This window comes from Sinohyriopsis cumingii, chromosome 6, assembly GCF_028554795.1.
Source record: "Sinohyriopsis cumingii isolate HCF-2022 chromosome 6, ASM2855479v2, whole genome shotgun sequence".
Lineage (NCBI taxonomy): Eukaryota > Metazoa > Mollusca > Bivalvia > Unionida > Unionidae > Sinohyriopsis > Sinohyriopsis cumingii.
Genome location: NC_142966.1, coordinates 113908550 through 113932734, shown reverse-complemented (window position 1 = coordinate 113932734; position 24185 = coordinate 113908550). Strand labels below are relative to the sequence as shown.

The 24185-nt window shown below is 35.7% G+C and overlaps 2 protein-coding genes across 2 annotated transcripts; both read left to right on the top strand.

Annotated features, from left to right (window-relative positions):
- Nucleotides 1-1341: 1341 nt before the first annotated feature.
- On the top strand, nucleotides 1342-11654 carry LOC149797757 (cGMP-dependent protein kinase egl-4-like). The gene is made up of 4 exons (XM_089960802.1): nucleotides 1342-1507; nucleotides 2930-3015; nucleotides 10060-10147; nucleotides 11511-11654. Exons 1-4 carry the CDS (start codon nucleotides 1376-1378, stop codon nucleotides 11652-11654), a joined length of 450 nt encoding a protein of 149 aa, XP_089816928.1. The 5' UTR covers nucleotides 1342-1375.
- Nucleotides 11655-13133: 1479 nt separating this feature from the next.
- Nucleotides 13134-23485, top strand: LOC149797756 (cGMP-dependent protein kinase 1-like). Its single transcript, XM_089960476.1, has 6 exons — nucleotides 13134-13213; nucleotides 14595-14736; nucleotides 17358-17521; nucleotides 18583-18711; nucleotides 20052-20166; nucleotides 20841-23485. Exons 1-6 carry the CDS (start codon nucleotides 13167-13169, stop codon nucleotides 20943-20945), a joined length of 702 nt encoding a protein of 233 aa, XP_089816602.1. The 5' UTR covers nucleotides 13134-13166; the 3' UTR covers nucleotides 20946-23485.
- Nucleotides 23486-24185: the final 700 nt, after the last annotated feature.

The window sequence follows — 24185 nt, the reverse complement described above, 5'->3', positions numbered from 1 at the left end:
TTTGGAAGTCTTTAGAATCGGGGGAAACTTATGACTCCTAGCGGGAGTCGCGCCAGGGTTAGACATCAATCGGTCAAGAAATCCCTTTCTATGTTACAATATTCTCTGAACAACTACTCCCACAATCAATACAAATTCACAAAAATTAAACAAAGCGATAAACTGACAGGAAAATGCAGATAGTACATTCCAGAGGTTTATTACAATATTATCATAGTTTTCCATTCCTAACCCCAACCTCAGAACCATGTAAAGCAAATGGGACTATCAGTAAACAAAATTCAATAATTTAACAACAACGCGAAACACAGTTTTTACAAAAATTTCCTAAAAACAAATTTATTAATAAAACAATATAATAATTTAGTACTATAATTTATTTGGAAATATGCCAATACCAATCAGGTTCTTCCATAAATAAGTGAACAAGTTTTATTGTTTAATATACTACAACTACCATGACCCTATCTACTACTACTACTCCTACTGCAACTACTACTGCTCTTGCTACTACTGCTACTATATTACTCGCTTTGTTCATATTTAAGGTATGTATGTCAAGTTTTTTTGTGCGTTTCTATTCTGTGCATTAGATAATACTTTAAAAACGAGGTTGTCAAATAAGTTTAAACTGGTGTAGTACAAACTCATTTGAAATGAACTAATCATAATCTCGGTACTGGACTTTTATGCAGTGTAAAGGTAAAAGGAAGTGGGTTTTTTCCCCGTCTTCTTTCTTTCTAAATGTAGTACAAAATCGTTCACCTCTACGTATCAATATATCGTGTCCCTTCTATTAAATCATCATATAAACATTGTAGAATTCATTGAAAGCAAACACAGACCTTTGGTCCCTTGCACTAACATTATTCAGTACAGAAGTGTAGACCAATGATTCACAACCACTAGGCCGTGGATCCCCGAGGAACCGCGTGGTTATTGGAAGTCAGCATTAAAGTACAACTATTAGCATGTAGAAGTCCGCGAAATTTCGTTTGAAGTTAAGAAGGGTCCTCATTCTCGAAAAGGTTGTGAACAACGTGTATATATAATAATGTTTCCTATATAACTTAAGTTATCTACACGATGCTGACTTTATTTTGTCATTGCAGAAATTAAATATTGGCTATTTTCTTATTTCCCCACTAAAATACAACAAGTTTGGATTTTTAATCGTGATATACCTATTTTAATAAACTCATAGATGACATTATACAAGCATATGAATGTATACGTTTTCTTGTCGCAGCATGACGTCAACAATACCCGCGCCATGAATGACGTCACGTAGAAGCAGGGTAGTAACCAAGAGAGCTAGCAAGCTTTCAGGTTTGGATTGCATTTGATCATTTGATAAAAGCAAATATATATAGTCATGAAAACGAAATCGATGAGATTCCGATGGATGTCGAATTTGAAAAAGTGGGTAGTAAATAACCTGTGCTGTGTTGTAAGGAAGAAGAACAGAAAAAGAAAGCGATGCGAAGATTTGGAAAGTGCTGTTGGGGTAAGTATGAAAAAATACATCGTCGTGTCTACGCGCGCGCGCGCGAGAGAGAGAAAGAGAGAGAGAGAAAGAGAGAGAGAGAGAATATTGCAAAATGAACACATATTGCAGTTTTTTTTAACTGAGGCCTGTTTTTAAACATTTAGTCGCTTGTATAGCAAGATCATAAAGTAAAGAACGCGCTTTATCGTCCTTGTCGTTAGAATTCTTCAAATATTGCATTTATTTATTTATTTATTTATTTATTTATTTATTTATTTATTTATTCTCATAAGCGGTTATGTCCCTATTGGTTGATTGATTAGCACAGTCAAATCGGCCCTCTCACAAGCAGTACATTTTAACTATCGTAATGGTTCAAGTTGAAATGGGTCAATGTCATATTCTACTGGAGTTAAACAATTTCTAACTGGAATGATTCTGTAAGATATCGTTTGGTAACTGTAAATATTTCATGAAATATGTTAATACAAATAGTTACACATATAGAAATCATTTTAATTGTGTCCCGATTTGTGAAATGAAATTATATTAATATATTTTAGGTGAGTAATGCAAGTTGTACTGTGTAAGTTACATCAAGCTCAGTCTCTATGTTATATACTTCCAATACAGGTTTTATCCCAGGTTTTAGCGAAGGGGGTATACTGATAGCGTCTGTCTCTAATAGTCTGTTCAGAACTCTTTACGTGGTTGAAATTCACAAAACCTAGTACTTAAGTTGTTTATATAATTACCATTTGCAAAATGTACTTCATATTATAACCCCATCCCTTTGTCCTAGGAAATCATGAAAGATGAAATATTTAGAAACATGCATTAGCATTGAAATATTTGAAGATATATTGACCAAATTTTAGATTTTCAAGCAGGCAATGAAAACATACAGTTTATGTCATAGTAAGCGAAATACAATCTCTGGATGACGGTTTGGGACTTGAACGGGTCGGCCGACCGGGGTGGGGGAGGAAGAACTTGTCTAAATGATAGAAGATTGCATAGAGAACTAGGGATTATTAACTGACTGGTGCTAAACTTCACACCAGGACGTAACTGACTCCTGCAGTCAAGTACTTTGCTCAAGACATTACGGCATAAAATCTTTGCTGGTCCAAGCAGTTTTCAGACCGCAACCCACTGTGAGTAATACGCATTTTTTTCTACTGGACATATGAGCTAGACAATTTTTATTTTTGAGACGAAACGTCATGAAGTTTTTATGATGTTTCGACCAAATGAACATTACCAGCTTTTTTAAACTTGAAAATTGGAAAACAGAAAGGACATTTTTCCCTGTTTATATCCAACAGTAAACACTATAGAAATTGTTAAAAGAGCTTACAATTTCAACAATCGGACACGTTCTTGGCATTGCGTCAAATAAATACACACATACTCTATTCTTTCCAACTGTTATTTCAGGATAAATGTGGTGACGTGACAGCCTTTTCGGCGATAGATCTGAGTACGATCACCTCTGCAGACCCAAAGTCTTCCCGTCATGCTGAGTAAGTTAGGAATGGCTCATTTCTGCAGCAATATTTATAACTAACGAATCGCCAATGCAAACTTCATCTGTCATCTACCGTCTATCAGTCAATTGAATACATTATCTCCCTTATCAGCCGGGATTGCCTCCCCATGTTAGGTAGTTTACAATAATATAAGGCAGAACCAGGGATTTATGCATTTGAACTTATTGTAAAGAACGAGTTGCTGATATAACTGTGGAGTTCTAAAATTCGAAAAAATTCAGTGTTGTTCTACTTGTTATTGATATTAAGAATAACTATTATCAACTGAACAGGAAAAAGAGTTCATATGTTTTTTTCCAATGCGTTGTTATACAAATACCTATTGTGGGTAATTCCTTGTTAGACACGGAAACAACCTTTATGATCCTACAAATTATGACTTCTCTCTGGACATCTGTGGATGGTTACGTAATTTCATATGTTGGGTTTCGCTTGTGTGATTGAAAGATAATGGTTTAACACCTAAACAGTTTCCACTGTATCGTATGTAAAAATGCAATAAAAAGTGATTACTTTTTGTTTTTCATGCAAGTAGAATGGAACTATTCGAACAAACCGAAACTGAAACTGTATTAAAGTGATAAAATGGCCCAGAAAAATCCCGTTTTTCAAAATCTGCTACCTCATCGTGTCGACTTAGATGTGTTTATCCACGTGAATCGTCAGTTTCAAAACCACACGATAGCATTTAATTCCCTCTTAACATTGATCAGTTATTTTCTAAATGAAATCAAATTTTTCACTACCATTTCGTTTCTGTAATTCCTATTCTCAGATCATTTATTTTTCTATAATAAACGCGATGTTTATAACGTAACCAAGGTGATGCAAAAGTTGTATCATGAGTATGAGTCGAGTACGGACAATCAGTCGTTTCAAAATGTAGTATTTTATATCGGATAATTAATAAATAATATCAAAGGTACAGGTGCATTTTGCATGTTATTGATTATCCTTCTGTTTAATTGTCGACCTTTTTGAAACATTTTGTTTTACTACAGAGTTAATTATTTAACACCATTTTAACTAAAATGTGTACATTTTATATTCTGGAAATATATTACTCTTTTACCTGATTTTCATTTGTTGTATGATAAAGTGTGTTACTATAAACGAAACAGGATTTAAAATTAAAATGTATTTAAGATATTCTTAAACTCCTTTATCATTTATTTACTATCAGACTTTATTCAAAATGTGTGCAATTTGTAATATAAAAGAAATATGAAAAGACACATTAACTTCATACCTTGGATTTAAACCATGATTAACTCCTGCTGATTTTATATCATACAAAATGACGCCTACTCCAAAACAGATTCACTATTTTTTATCAGACCATGTATTATCATACAAGAATAAATACGTAGGAGATTTAAGGATGAATAGATTCCAACATGATACGTATTTTAATCATTAATATCTATTTTTATTTCAATACCTCGCATGCGGCATTTTCTGCGTATTACATGCAGTATGTCATACATCCACGGAGTCATTGACACCCAGGTTTATCTTGTAAGTTTGAGAAAGCAAATTGTTTTTATTAAGTTATGTTTCTCCTATAATAAGTAACTGATCACATTACACTGGATAACATTTCACTACCTCTGAGTCCAGCCATCTTGGATAAAAAATGTCTTTATGTCTATGGTGTCGCTCTACAGTTCTGTATCTTGTATAGTGTTAGAACGTGAAAGAAAAAAAATTGCCAGGTTTTCCTCACTGGTTATACTGGCTACTTAAATGATCTTGTATTTATTAGGTATTGTTAAAAGAACTTTTGGTTCCCTTTATTTTTCTGTTCGATGGATGGGTTTATTTTGAGTTTTAGTGTATTCAGTTTGGCCTTAGTTCAGATGTGCTGTTATAAAAAATTTTTTAAAAAAAACCAAACATTCTAGCTCATCTTGGTCGTTTTGACTCCTGGACTTCAAAGGCAAATTGTAAAGAAAGGCCGATAACATTTTTTGTTTGATATATATAGGGTAATTAATTCATTTCATTACCATGAACTGACACTATATAGTCTGGAAAAATTGTTTATCACTATTTTATTACTGCTGAAGTTTGTTGAATTATAGACTGGTACTATATAGTCTGGAAAAAGCTAGTTGAATTATAGACTGGTACTATATAGTCTGGAAAAGGTTAGTTGAATTATAGACTTGTACTATATAATCTGGAAAAAGTTAGTTGAATTATAGACTGGTACTATATAATCTGGAAAAAGTCAGTTGAATTATAGACTGGTACTGTATAGCCTGGAAAAAGTTATGTGAATTATAGACTAATTCAGGCTGATTTCTTTTGAGCACAAGGGAACAGTCATTTTGCTCAGTTGTTTGCTTAGATCATGTACATCTTCCATAAGAACAATATCCGATGAAATTTCAGCCAAGGTACATGAAAGTAACATCGAAGCATGCTAAAATTCTTTCCAATGTCCGTGTTGCAAATGCAAATAACTTCACCTTACAAATGTCACTCTCTCAAAAGTCCATTTCGTTAGAGTGCCCCCTATATACTTTAGATAATATTTCAGAGCGCACAAGGGGTCGTGATGTTTCACCTCTCTCGACGGCCCGGGGGGGGGGGGGCCGCGACTATATACTTGTTTCCTGCCTAGTTATGTCAACATGTGTTTGCAATCAAACTAGGTTCTGTCATTAGAATACAATGATCCGTCGGACGGAATTGCATGTTGTTCGGGTCGACGGGGAGGGCATATAGCTCACCGACTGAGGCAAGCGTTGACAGAAAGCAAGACTTATATAGCTGATTGATGAATGTAGACGAGAGGGACTCGAACTTGGATGAGTTAAGCTACGTCAACAGACAGAAGAGATTCAGTTCTTGAAGTAACTTTAGCGAACGTGGTGTGGATAGATCAAAATCGGAAAGCAAGTAGGAAATGTTCTTGTTAAAGTTAATATAGTCTCGTCCATGATATCGTAACGTGTCCAAGGTCATGGACCGGTATCCCTTTATGGTGATGGGGATAATTCCTTGTTTTGAAAGAGAAAGAGATAGAAGTTGGTGGGCTGATAAATGGAGGCAGAGAGTGGTGTGACCCCATTTATGTGGCGGTAGGCGTTAAAACACGCCATTCCCCATTGTTTGAGGAGTTATCTGACTAGTACTAAATTGTCCGAAACCGTACGTCCGCTTAAGTGTTACATCCAATTGCTTAACGCATTGGGAATGGTTTTCATTTCCAGGAGGTTGATGAGAAGAAACGTTTCTTAAAACGTCGAATTGCCACAAACTGTCGTAAAGTCCGGTAACAAGTGTACTCCCCAACACGACAGACTGCCATCTGTACAATCGTTATTTCCGGTTGAGGGTTTCCATGGGTATTCCTCTTGCATGTGACTTCCAGCCTTGCCAACTGAGATTTAAGTTTTTATATGGGTCGAAATCAGAATATTTTGATCAAGATGGCCCGTAAAAGGTCGGCATTGGCCTAGAAGGACCGTTTGTAATCTGGTAGCAAACATGCCGCCGCATTGAACAGGCATAGGAGCTAAAGTAACTCGTTCGCAGCGAAAAATGTTTTGTTTTAATTATTTTCAGATGCATGAACGATGTTTTCGATTTTGGCTGGGGTGGAGGGGAGACGTACGAGACTGAGGTATGTGAACAAGTCCATAACAAGATGTATAAAATGTTCAGAGGGAAAAAGGTCTGACATCTTGACGTTTATTATCTATCCTAATTTCCGAATGTAACACACCGAACTAACTCCATTATTTTGAAGGATGTTTTCCAGTTACGCCTCAGACACTGTAGAGGATGTCGTCTTAAATAAGAAATTACAAAGTCTAATGTTTCTGTGAAGGCCGAAAGACTGAGGATAAGGCCAATAGGAAGAACACGGAGTTTTTAACGGATAGGAGAACCGAAGCAATTTGCGCGACGTTATGGATTGGAATGTGAAAATACTCACCGGACAGCTTCTAGCCGATCTCGTAGTCATCATGTCGCCATGAAAAACAGTATGACTTTGGCATCTCATTATTGAATTTCGGGGTCAGATTGAATTGGTTGAGGCTGCAGAGGTCGTTGACAGGTCCCAATTTGCCGTTGCACATAGTCACCAGAACCAGTCAAGAGTAATATTCTTGAAAGTGTGACTTTAGTACAAGCTTCACCGTTCTCTTTATAAATAAAAATCGATTTCCTACTGTAGTATATCCACCTTAATTTGATCGTATGGGATTTTCGTCATGAAAAGGGGTGTCAGAAGTAGGCAGGTATGATCAGCTACATTATGAGGCCCTTGGAAACGATTTGGATCATACAATAGTTTTGCGGAAAGAGCTCGATCGATGCCTGATGAAAATGAAGGAGTCTGGCGCGTATACTTGAAGGGTGGCGGGAGCTTGGTGGAGGAGAAACGTTGTTTACTATCCTCCTCACTGCCTGACGGCGACATGTAGCTGTGAATGGTCGCCTATAATTTCACCTGACCACGGCAATTCTGTCATCTTTGGGAATTGCCTCTACTGTATCCCTGCTGACAACTGTCTATTATTTGGAACGATCCCTGAAGAAGACGCCTGGAAAAGGGAGAATGCGCTGACAGATGTAGTGGCAACCCTTGTGCCACCTAATTTCTTACCTCATCCGTTTGACCCCCGAACTGGTATACCGAACCAGATGGTGCAACAGTATACCTAATAGTGAGACGATGCAGGACGTTCTCATGGCGTTAGCCTTATTCACTGCCTTGGGGATTCGGACGTAGGCTCGATACGGTAGATTTCTTCTATTTCTGCCTTAATGCTGAATAAATTCGATTCCATTCTTGGAAGAGATGATTCGTCATTTCCATTTCATCCCATTTGTCTAGTTGGGGTTGTCCTCCTCTTGTAAACCTTGGAGCAAAGAGAAGAGGATTCTGTATGACAAAGACAATGCAGAAGCTGTGGAGTGGATCATTTTCCCCACACAATCTGGCGTTATAAATGGCAGTAATTTAAAATGCCGTTCGGCGAGGCCGATTTGGCTCGGTCGGAACACTTTTGAATATAACGTGTTTGCTATGGCGTGGCTGGTCGGTTTCGCCGTCCGGTATGTTTGGCATAAGATATTGTTACTGTCAGAATACGTTGATGGTCTATCCGGCCTGTCGCATCGCCTGTCCGAAATGGGTGAGTTGTGCTCAAAATAGTTGAATATCGCACGTTCGTACACCTGGACCGAATGGTCGACAGTCGGAACGACATACGGTTGATGACAAATATCTTCATGGTAGGGATGTACGGCCGTCCGGCTTTATGATTTAAATAACACGTCTGGCGAGAACGTTGCAATTCACTAACAGAGTACAGGATATATTGACGCCTCACCGGCGGGGATAGGTACAACAAAACACCCGCACGCAATTTGGCATGGTGATGTTTGTTTTAGGATTGTCACGTCTGGTTTAGGGAGCTAAGGTCCAATTCAAAATGGGATCCTGCATCGACATTCTTGACAATATAGTCTTATTTATATTAGAGATTCCAACTCTTGGATGGAAACCTCTTTCTTTCCATCATTAAAATCTAGCGCTGTCTTTCGGATGTTCATGGGAGGTGGAGTAAAATGTATCTCAGTGTCCCCCATGAGACTTACGAGGATTCTGATGTTGGACGTAGGCGCAGCACTTCACGATGAGAAGAAATAGATAAATGTAATATTTTGAGGCCGTTGATGTGCTTGTTAACGGCAAAAGACCGTGTATTCGTTGTCCACACCTCAGACACTTTGTAAGAGTGCCATGAAGAGTAATTGGTACAGAGCAGGCACTTTTCGTCAACGCCATCTTCTACTTTGAATCTCTTACATGTACCACACACACACACACACACACACACACACACACACATATATATATATATATATATATATATATATATATATATATATATATATATATATATATATATATATATATATAAACATGAATATGGCGACTAGAGACGTTTGACTGACATTATCACAGGTGATGAAGCATAGATTTACTTTTTCTTAACACAAGAGAAAATAAACAAGTTTGGACCGGATAAAGTGAGAAGAGATCAGATATCGCTCGACATGTGTCAGTGTCAAGTGAAGTTTATACGCATTATTTTTTCTCGCAAAATGCGTATAGGAATCTTCTGCGTAACTTTGCGTAGCTCTGCTGTTGAGCACTACATCATCACTCTTTCCCGCTTCCGAACCCAATGCATCCATATACTCCATGGGAACGCCATCTTGGCGGACTTCCTAAAGAACGACAACATCCAAACTTTGAAATATCATCCAGACGGCCCCATTTTAGATCCAAATCACTTTTAAACTGATTTCAGTTTTGAACGAATTGCAGAAGTGCAGAAGATATGAAAGCCACACTGTGGTTGTGCAGATTTCCATTGCATGAACTACATATCAAACGTGAGTACAAATTGGCATTTAATAATATCCGCGATATAAAAAGAGCTATAATTAGAGGAAATGCGTTAAGAGTAAAGATAGCGACCTGGAAATTCCACCAGTGAAAATGTTGATTGCCGCTCGAAGTCATATGTAAGGAAAATGAATCAGTACGATAATGTTAAAAATATTTATCAATTGTCCGGAGTTTTTAGAAAAATATTGTATGCATTATATCAAACAACATTTGGACTTTCTGTACCACTGTAAATGTGAGTGAGATAAGTTTAGGTTTAAAATATATCAAGATTAATTGGTATGTTCGAAGGACAGATTAGCACAGGGCAGCGAAAGCGAAACTTGGTTTTAACCGAATATAAGGGTGGGCGCCTGGCGGGTGGAACGGGGAATTAACCTTTATAAGTTGCTTCCAGTTGTCTACATAACCCATAGTCAGAAAGGCATTTTACGTCTTTCCGGGAGGAGTGATGTTGAGGTAGGAAAAAAGTTATCCTAATGCAACATGATCAGTAATATATTTGTCGGAGATATGAACATTTCTATTATTTTTATTTGTTTCGTTAATAACCTTCTGCTGTTTCGTTCTTCTAGTTTAGAAACAGAAATGGCAAATTTGAAGCTACAAGACCTGCATATAGTAACACCGCTGGGTGTTGGAGGTTTTGGAAGAGTAATATTGGTAAGTACTTTATTCTCCAATTTGTGTGTCTCCTCTTTTTGTCCCCATGTATACCCCTGCATGTCGTAGGAACAAATAATGAATGTAGGGGACGCGGTGGGTCATTCGTTTGGCGTGAGAGGCTCTAGACCGAAATAATACTGCTTCGAATCATACCATAGGATGAGTCAGGTCGGGTACATTGTATTGTCCTTGGTCAAGGCCCTTCACTTCAGTGGCATCGTCAGTAAATAACCTACATGCGTTGTTATGGTGTAAAATATCAGATCCACCTAAAACCTCGTATCTTTGAAGAAAAGTGGGATATATCAAGTTTGTTCGTCTGTCCATCTTTCACTCTTTTCCAGGTTGGTAGCTTTTAATCAATATACAATAACAGAAGTTGGTTGATTCACATATCATATAAACTAATTCTGGGACATGTATTTTGTTCCCAATCGGTTTCCATTGCTTTTCGATCAAGCTTTCACTGTATCAACTGCTCTTTTAAGGTTCGGGATCAAATGTGGCAATGGCAAACAAAACCTCCAATTAGTGGTTCAAAAACATTTGCAATTGCTCGTCCTTTATCCACTGAAACGCTAACCCTGTTTTGCACATAAATAATATGGCAGGTTTTTCAGGGCATGCGTACCTTCGTAAACTACATTTTCTTTCGACATTTTGTATTAGTGTAGTTGTTATTAGGATAATGGTCACACGAAGCAAAAGCAGGGGATCTCGCTGGAAATGGATGCGGTCGAACTGCGTAGAAAGCAATAAGAATGAAACGAAAAACATAAAGCACGTTTGCGTAATACATTATGATGGTGACTCATGGCTAGCAAATACGTTGATATTAATCTGCCTAAAAAAAGAATAATACGTACTACGTTAATGCAGACTTTTTTTTTAATGGAATCCGCTATGTTGACGTCAAAGGGATGAAACTTGGAATTATAAGGATTAAATGATTATGATTTGGTTGGATTAACGTGCATATTTTATTAATCGCTCACAAATCTAACACAAACCACTCAAATTTTATTTTTTGGCGACTGATTAGGTACAAGTTACACTTCGATAAATACTCATCGATTAAAATTTGATCCTAGAGGGAATTTTGAAAGTCAACGGCAAGAATAGGCTGGTGGATAATGTGCATTGATTGTAAGGGACTTTGGTTGTAGTAAGTTAACATAGCACTGCGAAAATGTACTACACAAATACAAGCCTTGAGTGAAGACAATACCTTTAAATTGTACAACACAAATAAAAGCCTTCAGAAAAGACAATACCTTAAATCATAGAACATAAATGCACGTCTTGAGGAAAGACAATACCTTGAAATAGTACACATATTACGTATGTGAATAATTTTCAGGTACAGGAAAACAATAACAGCAAAGAAACGTATGCTCTAAAGATCCTCAACAAGCAGCACATCGTAGCAATCGGCCAACAAACACAGGTGCTGAACGAAAAGAACATTATGGCGGAATTGAGATCAGATTTCATTGTAAGGTAAGATTATGAATTTTATTTTCCATGCTCCCACTGCTTGTAGTTGTCCTTAATGGGAGATGTTGGTATCGTTCTCTTTGTCCAATTGTCACTTTTATTATGCTCTCTTTAAGACGATTGCCAAAATAAAGAACGAAAGAAATACAATTGCAAGAGAAAGCTGTAAGCATATTTACACACACTTGGAAAGGATATGAAAACTGCTTATTCATCATTTTGAACTTTCGTTTTAACACAATCCTTGTTAGCACGAAGAAGCAAACTCCGTTCCAAGTAGACGAATAAAACCGGGTACGCACGTTATATTCTTAGCATATTTAGTACATGATGTAAACAAATGAAATTTGGTAAGCTTGTTCGTATGCATTACGGAAGACCGGCCAAGTGTTTCATATAACTTGATCATTCTCAAATTTGGAATAGTTTTTTTTTTAACTGTGTGGGTCTACACATTTTTGGGTTTGAATTGTTTGGGTCTATACTTGTATTGGTTTGAACTGACTGGGTCTATACTCGTATTGGTTTAAATCTTTGGGTCTATACTTGTATTGGTTTAAACTCTTTGGGTTTATAGTTGTATTGGTTTGCTATTGAGCCATACGTATTATCCAGACGAAAACCGAGTTCATTTCACATCGGATCCCATTTGTACAGTAAATATATTCTTGGTTGCATTAAGTTTTTCACTTCAATGAACACTCCATGGTATACATGCATTGTTGTCAATCTAAGCTGGACAAAATAGTAAGTGAGCAGTCATTTTGGGGTCAGACGGTACATTTTTAGTTGTTATGCTTATTTCGAGGCAATTTGCTTTAGAGAGTTTCAGTCTATTAAATAGGGATGTTGGATAGAATGTGTTCATTAAGAAACAGTAAATTTGTAAAAGGTGAGTAACATTAGATTACATTAACTATTATGATTGTGAAAATACTGAATTAAAAGAAATGAAGAAAAAGTACAAAACACGTGAATCACGTTTGCATATTGCAAGGAGATCATGTCGAAAAATTACTTGTCCATCTAGATTCACCATTGTCCAACACAAATTAATCTTCTCATGTGCTTAAATTCCACAGGATGAGAGACAATAACAATTAAGCAACCGTGTTATATTAAGACATGCAATCCTTTCCCTAAAAAGACATTACAAACAAGTCGGGTAAGATATAGTATAATTAAATGCATTTCTTTTAACAAGATATCGATTCTCATGTGGAAGCTGCAAACAAATAATCAAACTCATGCAAATGACAAAAGTGTCATGAAAAATATTAAGGTTCTTATCGACATTTAGACCCGACGAAAATTCAGTAGCTATTGTATCCATTTAAAATATTTATAATTAAAGCATCTTCAGCTGAACATGTTAATACAATTATAGTACTTCATGGATGATAGTTATAAGGTAGGCATATTCAAGCAACGGATATGGAGCTATTTTTCTTTCACAATTTTGTTTTTATTTTCCAGGTTGCATAAAACGTTTAAGGATGATGAATATCTGTATCTGTTAATGGAACCTTGTCTTGGAGGCGAGCTGTTCACGTTGTTAAATGAAGAGTAAGTTAAACAATTTTATACACTGCTAATGTAGTTTTTATTACCGTAATTGTTTGTTTGTTTTTGAAGAAAGCTAACACATAAAGGATGGTGTTTTTTTTCCTTGTATACTGTTTTTACCATAAGTTTCCTGTTGAAACAAACATTGGCTACGTGTTACATTCAGGTAATTTCAAGTGACCCCTTATTTAAATGAGATACAAAATGGCCTTTATCCTTAAAGTTTAGGACACTATTAGCAGTACTGGCCGTGTTTGTAAATATGCTTATATCATTTTATAAATTCATTATTGATGGGCTTTCTTCAAACTTTACAACTCGATCACGGGGATTAATTAAGTTCTGGAAACTAAATTTTCTGTCAAATATAATCTCGATCCGGTTGTCTAAGTAATCTACACGCATTAGTCACATCAGTTGTAACAAATACTTTTTCCAAGCTTAAAAGTTATCCTTGTAAACAAAATTAATTAATTTGTTGTTATTTAGATAAAACACTCATTGAACAAATGTGACAATGTTATGTACTTTTATTCCTCGTATTTTCTCACTAGTACAGTTTGGGTGCTACGACTCGGCCTCCTACGTCACGGCCTTAATTAACACATACGTATTAGTTACAAATATTTTGAACTATTATCACGTGACTCTCGACGTTATCGCTTCAATACACAAAACACGTAAATATCACAACTGTAAAATTGCATTTCTAAGAGTTGCAGATGTTGAATTATTCTGGTTATATAGTTATTTAGATTTTCATAATTATTTTTAGACCCTGTGAGAAGTAGAAACGGCGAGAAAATTAAAATATTTGATGAATACCGTGTTTGTTGGATCCACTAAACTATATTCCAGAAGATTATTTTTAAATCGAAAAAATACATATTGGGGAGAAAATTGAAGAAAAAAAATGGTGTTTTCCCACCGAGATAAGGAAATCAAAGTCGAAGGAATTTTCCAATGAGATAAGAAAATCAAAATCATACGTTTACATTATTTGTCTCCTCGGGTGGCAGAGCCTCGCGGGAGACAAATAATGTGATCCACCTAAATTGGAAGCGAGATCCGTCAATTTGAAACCTAATCATCTCAAGTTCCCTCCAGAGATTTAACAAAATTCACAACTTACACATGTGTGTCGAATGGATGAATTGCAATCACTGCTATGACTTTTGAGAAAAGTTCACGTTTTGTCTTTTTTGAACGAAAAAAAATATTTCTGTTCGAGATCTTGGTATTCTCTGGAAGGAGATGAATGCCCGAGAATGGTCTGATAGCTTTAATATAAATCTTCACAGAACTCAGTGTATGTCGATTTTGACCAAAGTCTAGTGCTATGTTCGTGTACGCTTCTAAATTTGTTGATTTTTTGTTATAGAAAGAACTTTAGTCATACAGCAGCAGAATTCTACACAGCCTGTATAGTAGAGGCAGTCAGCTTCATGCACACAAAAGGAATCATCCACAGAGATCTAAAGCCCGATAACGTACTCTTGGACTCCAAAGGATATGCAAAACTGGTATGTATACCTACTAATTTATACTCTCAAATACGTACTCCTGGGCTCCAGAACATATATATATATAATAAATAGTTTTAATTTTGTATTCTATTATATGCTATTATAATGTAAATTTATTCACTGGAGATGATATTTTTCCTGAAAATCAGTTGACCTGAATCATTCTTTCGTAAACACCAGGTGTTGACCTAGAACCTGACCTTGATTCAAAATTAGTAGCAAACGCGTAAATAAGTTTAATTTTTACTTTAAAATTATTGGTTGTTCTCAAGGTCATGATTCAAGATGTAAAGAATTTTATTTTATTTTATTCTAAGAGTAAAACCATTGGTCTAATCAAGGCCACATTCTGTGTACGTGATTTTTTTAAACATATAAACACGGTCACGTGGCCCTGTGTTTCTCAATTCCGGTTTTTCCATTCCTGTGCATCCGTTAGTTTTAATAAAGATGCGTAGAGAGAGATTTCTCAGTATTGGGCTTTATACACCGATGTTAAGTTATTTTGTTGTAGCCACATTCTGAGTTATAATTTTCTTCAGATCAGTTAGATTTCAAAAGAATTAGTTCTTTTTTCTCTGGAAATATTTTGAGTAGTGCTCACACAGAAGTTTTGAAAAGACATTGCTTATAAATTTAATTTGGATTTCCGAAACCGGTGTGATAAATTTTATTTCTATAAGTAACTGTAGACTTCAACACTACAGATTGTATCATACGTCATCGTCTTCCATCTTGGATTCTTCGTCGGGATTCGAACGTGAAATCAATAGAACATTTTGTTATTAGAACTCAAAAATTTTATTCTTTGATAATTCTAGGATTATTCTGCCATTTAATTCTATAAAATCGTAAGTTCCATTTTTTATATATTTTTACAGAATTTTTCCAGGGAAATAAATTATTGTACTTTTCTAAGCTTGTTGTTTTCACTCTTTCTTCTGTTACTGTTTATTCGAGCCTAAACAAGTGACATAAGAATACCTCTATATTTTACTTTCAAATACATACTCCTGGGTTACAGAGGAAGTGTAAAAATAATATGTATACCTCTAATTTTACTTTCAAATACATACTCCTGGGCTACAGAGGAAGTGTAAAAATAATATGTATACCTCTAATTTTACTTTCAAATACATACTCCTGGGCTACAGAGGAAGTGTAAAAATAATATGTATACCTCTAATTTTACTTTCAAATACATACTCCTGGGCTACAGAGGAAGTGTAAAAATAATATGTATACCTCTAATTTTACTTTCAAATACGTACTCCTGGGCTACAGAGGAAGTGTAAAAATAATATGTATACCTCTAATTTTACTTTCAAATACGTACTCCTGGACTCCATGGCAAATGCAAAACTTATTTGTATACCTATACATTTTTACTCTCAGATTCGTACTCTTGGACTCCAGAACATCTGCAAAACTGGTATATATACCTCCACTTTATTACTCTCAAATACGTCCGCTTGGACTACAGAGGAAATGTAAGGCCATTTTGAATATCTCTTGATTTTACTCCCCAAAAATAATGACTTGTACTATCCCCATTCTCTGGGGTAATTTACAATCTTCTGTCGGATTGAATTTTAAATGATCATTATAACTGTCTCAATATATATCACGAGTTGACATGAAGTTGCCGTTGTGATAAATATAAAAGACACCGTAAATCAAGAGCATGAACATTTCTTGTTCGGTTTTATTCCTTTTCCCCACTGCCACTCCACCACAACCTTGTATGTAGCTAACGCTTTGTTCGTTTGTCTCCACGTAAACCCTCTTTGTCAATTCTAAGGTCCGGAGTATATCGCCAAAAAATCGATGTATTTCTAAGAAACTTGGAACATGTATTGGACTAGTGGCTCATATCTGCCTTACGGTTTTCACAGTGCTTCATTTTCAATATTTGTAAATCTTTCGGCAGTTTAGTCTGTTGATACATTTGTTGTTTATAAAGACCTTTTCGGATCACAACTCCAAAGTCGTTTGAGATTTATGAATGATCTTTGGTAAATATCCCAGAATCGTAATTCGGTTGTATCTTCTGCATTTTACAAATATCAAGTCTTAGTATTGTAATGTTTTCATTAATTTATTTGTCATGCCGTCCATTATCCCCGATTTAGTTTAAGCCTAACACTAAGATCCTGTCCAATACGTTTATGATACACTTACTGGACAAGCGTTATAAAGGTACAGTTCCATATTCAAAGTTCTTCGATTAAATCAATTGAACATTTATCTCCATTTATCAGATCATTCATCCATCAATCACACATCCATATTGTTTGTCCTTTTCTTCCATAGATTGGCAACTGTTTGTTTCATAGCCCTAATTTAAGTGTCCAGTGTCATACACAGTTTAACAGGGGTTTTGTAAAACCTTTAGAGAAATAATTTGCAACACATGTCGGATTGATATAAATCGCATTCGGTGAATCAGCGATAGTTCATCCCTATCATCACACATGGGTTTGTTAGGTAAACATTTCACCTTTCATTACTTGTGGTGGATAATTGTCAAGTTAAGGTTACTAAGTTCTTACCGAATACAATCTGCTTTTCAGCTACATATGACACATACCATTTTATGCGTTACTTTTTCTCAATAGATTGACTTTGGTTTTGCCAAGAAGGTGAGACCAGGAAAAAAGACCCAGACGTTATGTGGAACGCCAGATTATATAGCCCCTGAAATCATTTTAAAAAAGGGACACAACACGGCGGCAGATATTTGGTCCTTGGGAGTTCTTGTTTTTGCTATGCTTTCTGGCCGGTAAGAATTGACGAACACTGTGTACGGTAGTTATAAACAGTTTGCTGTGCACCAAAACTCGCCTGTGCCTGCAATACATGCATTTAAACAGTACGCGAGCCTCTGGCGTTTTTACAGCTGAATTCGCAATAACGCACATGTCAAAACAGGTACAGCTGCCGCGATCATATAAGAATGATTAAGTTACGCCTCTTCGTATAAATAATATAATATGCTTACTACATATAAAAAGAATCTAGCTATCTACCTACGTTTTTCTTTTACAAAAACGTACATCTTTTATATCTGAACCGAAAGTAACGAATAAAATAAAACTTAAAAAAAAAACTTATATAAATGAAAAGTTAATTTATACCGACTTTCTATTAACCTTAAGAAAAATTTTAAACTTTAATTCATACATTATATAAGTTATTTAAAAAAAATTAATACAACGGCTGTGATTAAACTTATACCCCGTGGATGATAAGTAATACAGTCATGCAATAGTATTAATTAATATGTAATGTGAGAATGTGTATGCGTCTGTATCTAATGCATTTTTTGTTACTTCAACCGAGACCGCTACAGCAAAATTACTTCGGACAAAAGACAGTAGTTGAGTTATTGCGACTGCTGATCGTATGCACTACTTTATATTCTACCTAGTCATTTGATGGATGCATCTGTCAGTAATCATTTTCAGTTACCGTTATCGCATGCAGCAAATGGTAAATACGTAGTTAACCTGTGACATCGCGCACAATCATTGAGCCTTCGCAAATACAATTGTAAAATATTTAGTCTCTGTTTCTAGCATGTGCTAATTTATTTCATTATGTGAGATAACTCGGAGAGGAAGAAGAAGACACGTGATGGAGACATAATTATTGGTTAAAACATTTCAACAGATATCTATTGTCTTGTATCTCAAGTCAAGGTCGAAAATTACTTGGTCCTTAGGAGTTCTTGATTTTGCTATGGTTTCTGTCTGGATAGGTTATCATTTCTGTACCTATTTATAAGTACCTAGTCAGTACATGAAGTTGTTTATCTTTAAGCAATTGTATTTCTTCTTCCAGCTCCTTATTTGCAGACAAGGATGATAATGACATGCAGATATTTAATAATATCTTAAAGGGGATCAATGATGTTGTCTTCCCAACCGAAATTAGAAAGATCGCTGAAGATTTCATACGGAAATTATGCAGGTAAGAAGGAGAGATGCTGATGTCTTTGCAAATAATATAAGAAACATTTCTGAAGGTCTCTTACGGAAACTACACATATCTGAAAGGGATCGATGATGTTGTCCATCGAAGTGACATAGGAACACTGTAGATTTTATATGGAAACTATACAAGGAAGAAGGTATTTTCATCTTTGATTTCAACGTACTAGCTATATACCAGAAATGCTATTTCAAAGGAGTTGAACGATGGCTATAGTCTGATTAATATAGGCACCGAGAACATAACGAAGACAACAAACTTCTAACCTCAAGTACACAAAACCAAAACCTACTCGATTTTAAATTAACACGTTTCCGAAGCACAGATTTAGAGATTTAAACACAATCTATGATACAAAGAAAATAAATTAATAACTAGGTATGTCCGAGTAAATGAGACCGGTGCACCAACTAAGGATTCTCTTATCTCACCGCAGTAGATATATAACTCTGCCGCACGGGTTTCAGTGTTTGTATATGTGAAACTATATCTCTATGCTTTCATTTGCTTCTAGACAATTTGAGAAATGGGAAAACACGGTTGACCAGATCACAATATATGAAGCGCTAGGCTTAAAATTTTTGTGGAACTGTAAAATTCACCATAGATTTTCTTCAAATGCATAGAGAAAAACATAATGTTTGCCACTTGTTTTTGCCGTAAATAACTAGTAGGTTGAACATCTGTAGCCAAACGTTTCCGTACAACGACAAAGTGAATAAGAATTTTGCAGCTATTTCCTTATTATCTTATTTGTCCTTTTACAGTTGTTATCTAATCTGTCTGCCTGTCTCTATATATAGAGATTTGAAAGTTAGCCCGAATTTCTCCATGTCCCTGTCTGTCTGTCTTTATCGATAGATAGACACAAATTTGATAACGGTAGATTATTCACTCGTGCTTGATCAGAATAGTATTATCAAGCATTCTCTTGCTGATTCCAAGGATAACACTTTCCATTATTGACATTAACAAAAAAAAGATATCAATATTTACAATTTTACATATCTCTCTCATAACAGATATTTAGAAATGCGCTGTTCCTTGAGTCTCACAGGGGCGTCAGCCATTTCAAATAACGTGCGAAGAATGGAAAGAATATAATGCTTTTGTCTGTTGTATCATGGTACAGTGTAGAACATAATTGAATGTTAATATTTATAACAAGGTATTGCTCATGAACCAAACTCATAGCTAAACATTTAAACATTTAAATCCAAAAGAAACATGCCTATAATACCCATGCGCCCTTTGTATAATTGATATATTGATTAATTTCATTCAAGCATTAACTGTATTCCCTTTCCTTTCTTTCCAAGAACTAATCCTGTCAAACGCCCCACCGCGCAGGAAATACCAAAGCTTGGATGGTTTAACGAATTTCACTGGGAGGACCTACGAAGCAGAATAATGGAACCACCTTTTATTCCAACGGTTATAATCTCTCTCTCTCTCTCTCTCTCTCTCTCCATTTTATTTTCTGAACCCTGCCCATCTCCACCCCCAAACAAACAAACAACAAAGAAACAAAGTCACAAAAACACCAACATGCAGAAATAAACGAACTGCAAGATAATTAATTACTGTGAATTGGCTGTTAATCTTGAGATACCAACTTTATTGGATTACGTGGTTGCTTTAAACAACTGATTTAAGAACCCAGGTAGCAACAACCCATTAATAGAGGCAATCGGAAACTCATTGCCATCCGATGCATATCCATATTTAAGCACCGGCTAATACTACACTTTCTAAAAACAAACAAACACACATTATTTGGTACCAGCAAAAATGAACGGCTTAGTGGTAATTTCGTTCCTGTCTCCCATAAGACGATTTAATACAGGACATTATTTTTATATGTCATTTGTCCCAGTTATCTTGCTCTGACATCTATTTATACTTTAAGACAATATCTGCATGTATGGACAGGTTATTGTGGATCACGTCAAGTAATATCATCGAAAACTGAGTGAATCGTATTTTGGCCATTGCCACTGTTTTATATTTTTTGTCTATCTATCTCAATATTTTTTTTTGTGGTTGTTCCTTCGTTGATTGTTTTCTAACTAGATATTAACCCAAGACATGTGTGTTTCGTTATTCAGGTCGAATCCTCAGTTGATGCTAGAAATTTCGATTGTGAAAGCTTCACAGATGAGGCAGATTATCCACGCATTGATGACATAATAAGCTGGGACCCGGATTTTTAGATCAGTTCTACTATTCCCACCTCGCATTTGTCAACTTCTATTTTTCCCCGATGAACATAACTTTAGTAGCTGAGAAGCAAGTGAATTGATTAAAAGTGAAATCTGATGTTGGAGACTATCAAGAACGCTTACCAAGCGCAGAATCACTGAAACATGCACATCAGAGTGAAGGGTTATGATTTTCAACAATGTCTACAAGCATCTGTAAAGAAATATTTTGCTGGACGTTTTTTAGTGATGGCCATCAGCCACTGGCAGTTGCACATACTTGGTATCTCTATACAAATTATATGCATATTACAGGCCAATTGTTGGCAAAAACAAACACAGTAATCGTTCATTTTATATTTTAAAATTAACACAATTCAAATTTTAAGATGATGATCAAGTGTTTAATTGAATATTTTATATTCTTTTCATTTTGTGAATGAGAAATCTGAGTACCGTGTAATCATACATGCTATTTGATTTTTATGGAAGCGCACACTGTTTTTGTGGACACCTTAAGTTCCATCCTAAGCATATGTGGCATGGTTAGCACTTGACAGGCGTCCTCTCGTAAAAACTGTTTTCGATCCTTGAAGGTTTAGTTATTTAAAGTGACAATTTTTTGCTCGAGGTTACTCTGATGGTTGTATGGTTCTCTATTCACCTCCCTCCAGGTATTTTACATGTTGGTCATCTTTCCTTCTCCATTCCCCCTTTCCTGGTTCTAATTAGTTTGACTCTTACCAGGAGTCATTTTTGTAGACATACTTTGTAATTTTACTTTATATGTTATTGTTTCAAATATTACTTTGGTGTAGATGTTTCAAATCATACAAGGCCGCTTTCTTTAATTTAAATCTGTTTTGTTTTATAGTTGGTGTGTTCGTGTGTGCCTCTCTCTCTTTCTCTCTCACCTCTTTCGGTTGCACCCCTCTCTTAACCCTGGTCTCCTTTCAGAAGGCAATTGTCCATAAAGGGGCTGGCCTCAGTTTTTTGTTTGTGTGTCACTGCTTCAGTATCTAGTTGGTTGTTGTTTCTATTGCATCATAGTACTTCCTTGTGCTTTACTTTGTTTTAGCCTTTATCTGTTCATCCATACTTTGAAGTGTTGAGTTGTGCTCGATTTGCGGTAGATGCATCTGCTTTTCTTTACTAGTTTTCTTGTTGGTTTGATTTCTAGGTGTCTCTCTGGCTTCAAAGTCTTTTCCCTGGCTGTTATTTGGATTTGTAAGTATTTCTATGGCTTCTGTCTGTTTTTGTAGTAGTTGGTCCGGTTCTCTGGCCTAATGTTGGGTTAGCCTTTCATCTCGTGAGAATGTAGTCTTCGTTTCTCTTGCTTCAATCTCACGTAAACTAATGTTTATTGTTTCCTTTGGAAGTATTCGCGTGGGTACAGTTATGCTCTATCAGTAGTGAACGAAGTTACATTTGTTAAAAAAGACTTGCGGCGAGTAAATGTAGAAAGACGGTGTTCATCATGATAAAAGAACACGACTTCAGCTCCTTTTGATTAGTAGTGAGTCGTACACTGTGATTCGTGAGATAGATATGTGCCATGTGACCTAAATAATTTTGGTTGGTGGAACTCTGGCGTTGGAGGGTTTCCAAACTGTTGTTTACTGATTGGTAAATTTACTCTGAAGGTTTGAATTGTCAGCTGGATTCGTCATCAGGAAAGCCAGGGTAATGTGGCCCCTTGGTCTTACATGTTTATTGAAAAAATGTATGTTGATTCATTTTGGAGTCATTTCCTTACTATTAGCTGCATGTAAAATGTTCAGTGAAATGTTAAAGCAAATATTGTTTAATTTGATACTATTTACAATACCTCAAATAACTTTATTATGTTTGTTTTTAAATATAGAACGGAAAAAGAAGTGACTGAGCGTCACGAGGCCAGGTATTTCCTGACATATGACCTTCGCCTAGAATTTCGCAAAACCAACGTCAGTTTATATAAAACAAGTGTGATACCATTATTGACATTTCTTACAAAAGATTCAGAAATATTTATACTTCTATAAAACCCTCAATTGTATGGCAAACTTCCCAAGGAGTACGCCTCAATTTACAATAAATATAGTAGTCTTATATGAGAATCCTAATCATATGAGAATCCTCAAAGGGAAGCTACTCTTCCAAGAAATTTTTGTCATGGTCATCCATGTTCAGCTATGATAATTTTATGTAACTAATGCCTTTTTCCTCTCTTACTTTTTCCTGTGTTTGCAAAACACTGTAAATAACATCACTAGTTTAGAATTATGCACGTCAATGGCAGAAATTCAATCATTTAACATATTTTATATGGCCTGAAAAGTACCTGTATTTCCTCCAATATTCCAATATTTAACTTAACGTCATAGTACTGTCACACTCACGTGACCATCACTATATTTTGCGTTGCCCAAGTATTTCTACTCTAGTTTTGATTTGTTATTTGGTTGTTTCGGCTTTTTAAATTGTTTGCTTTGTTTTTGATATTTTGTTGATAATAATTGTTTGCCTTTTTTTTTTTTTTGTTTCCTTCACATGCGAAAAGCGTGCTTGCATTGTTCAGAAGTGCATCCCATCAATCGGAATAAAACATTTTCACAAATGTAGAGTCAATTTTCTTTCAGCATCCTACAAACATTTATAGCCATTATTATGGAGTTATATGCTGACTTGATTATTTTCAGAATACTGTTACTTACAGGTAACATGAGATATTCCTTGTGTGAACAATTCGTCAATTCGCCTCAAAAAGGGTGCCATAATATCATTTACAATTTAGCTTGCCTCAGTGAAGTAGGGTATAGTGTTTATAGTACACGTCACGTTAGGTCGCCAATGTTCCGATATGATAAACTATCTACAGACAGGGTTATCTCATCGAAACTTTGACTAGCAAATATAAATACACGTCATCTTTGGCATCAACGTATACATAATAATGAACATGCGTATTAATTCTACATACGCTTGTATTCCCCCCCCCCCATGCATAATTGCATCTTAACTATTCTTTTTTCTTAGGCATTTATCCCCTTCCCACAGGACGGCTCAAATGAGATACTTTTAATAATATGTATTATATCTATATTCATTCAGAACATTTTGAGGTCGGTCCTGTTTTCTGGAAACAGGTACACATATTGTTATACCTGGAATCTTGAAAGTTCACCAGGAGATGCATGTTGACAAGTGTCGCACCTTGACTAAAAATATAGATCACAGTGACGCAGATATCGTGTTGCAGTGACCTTGGTT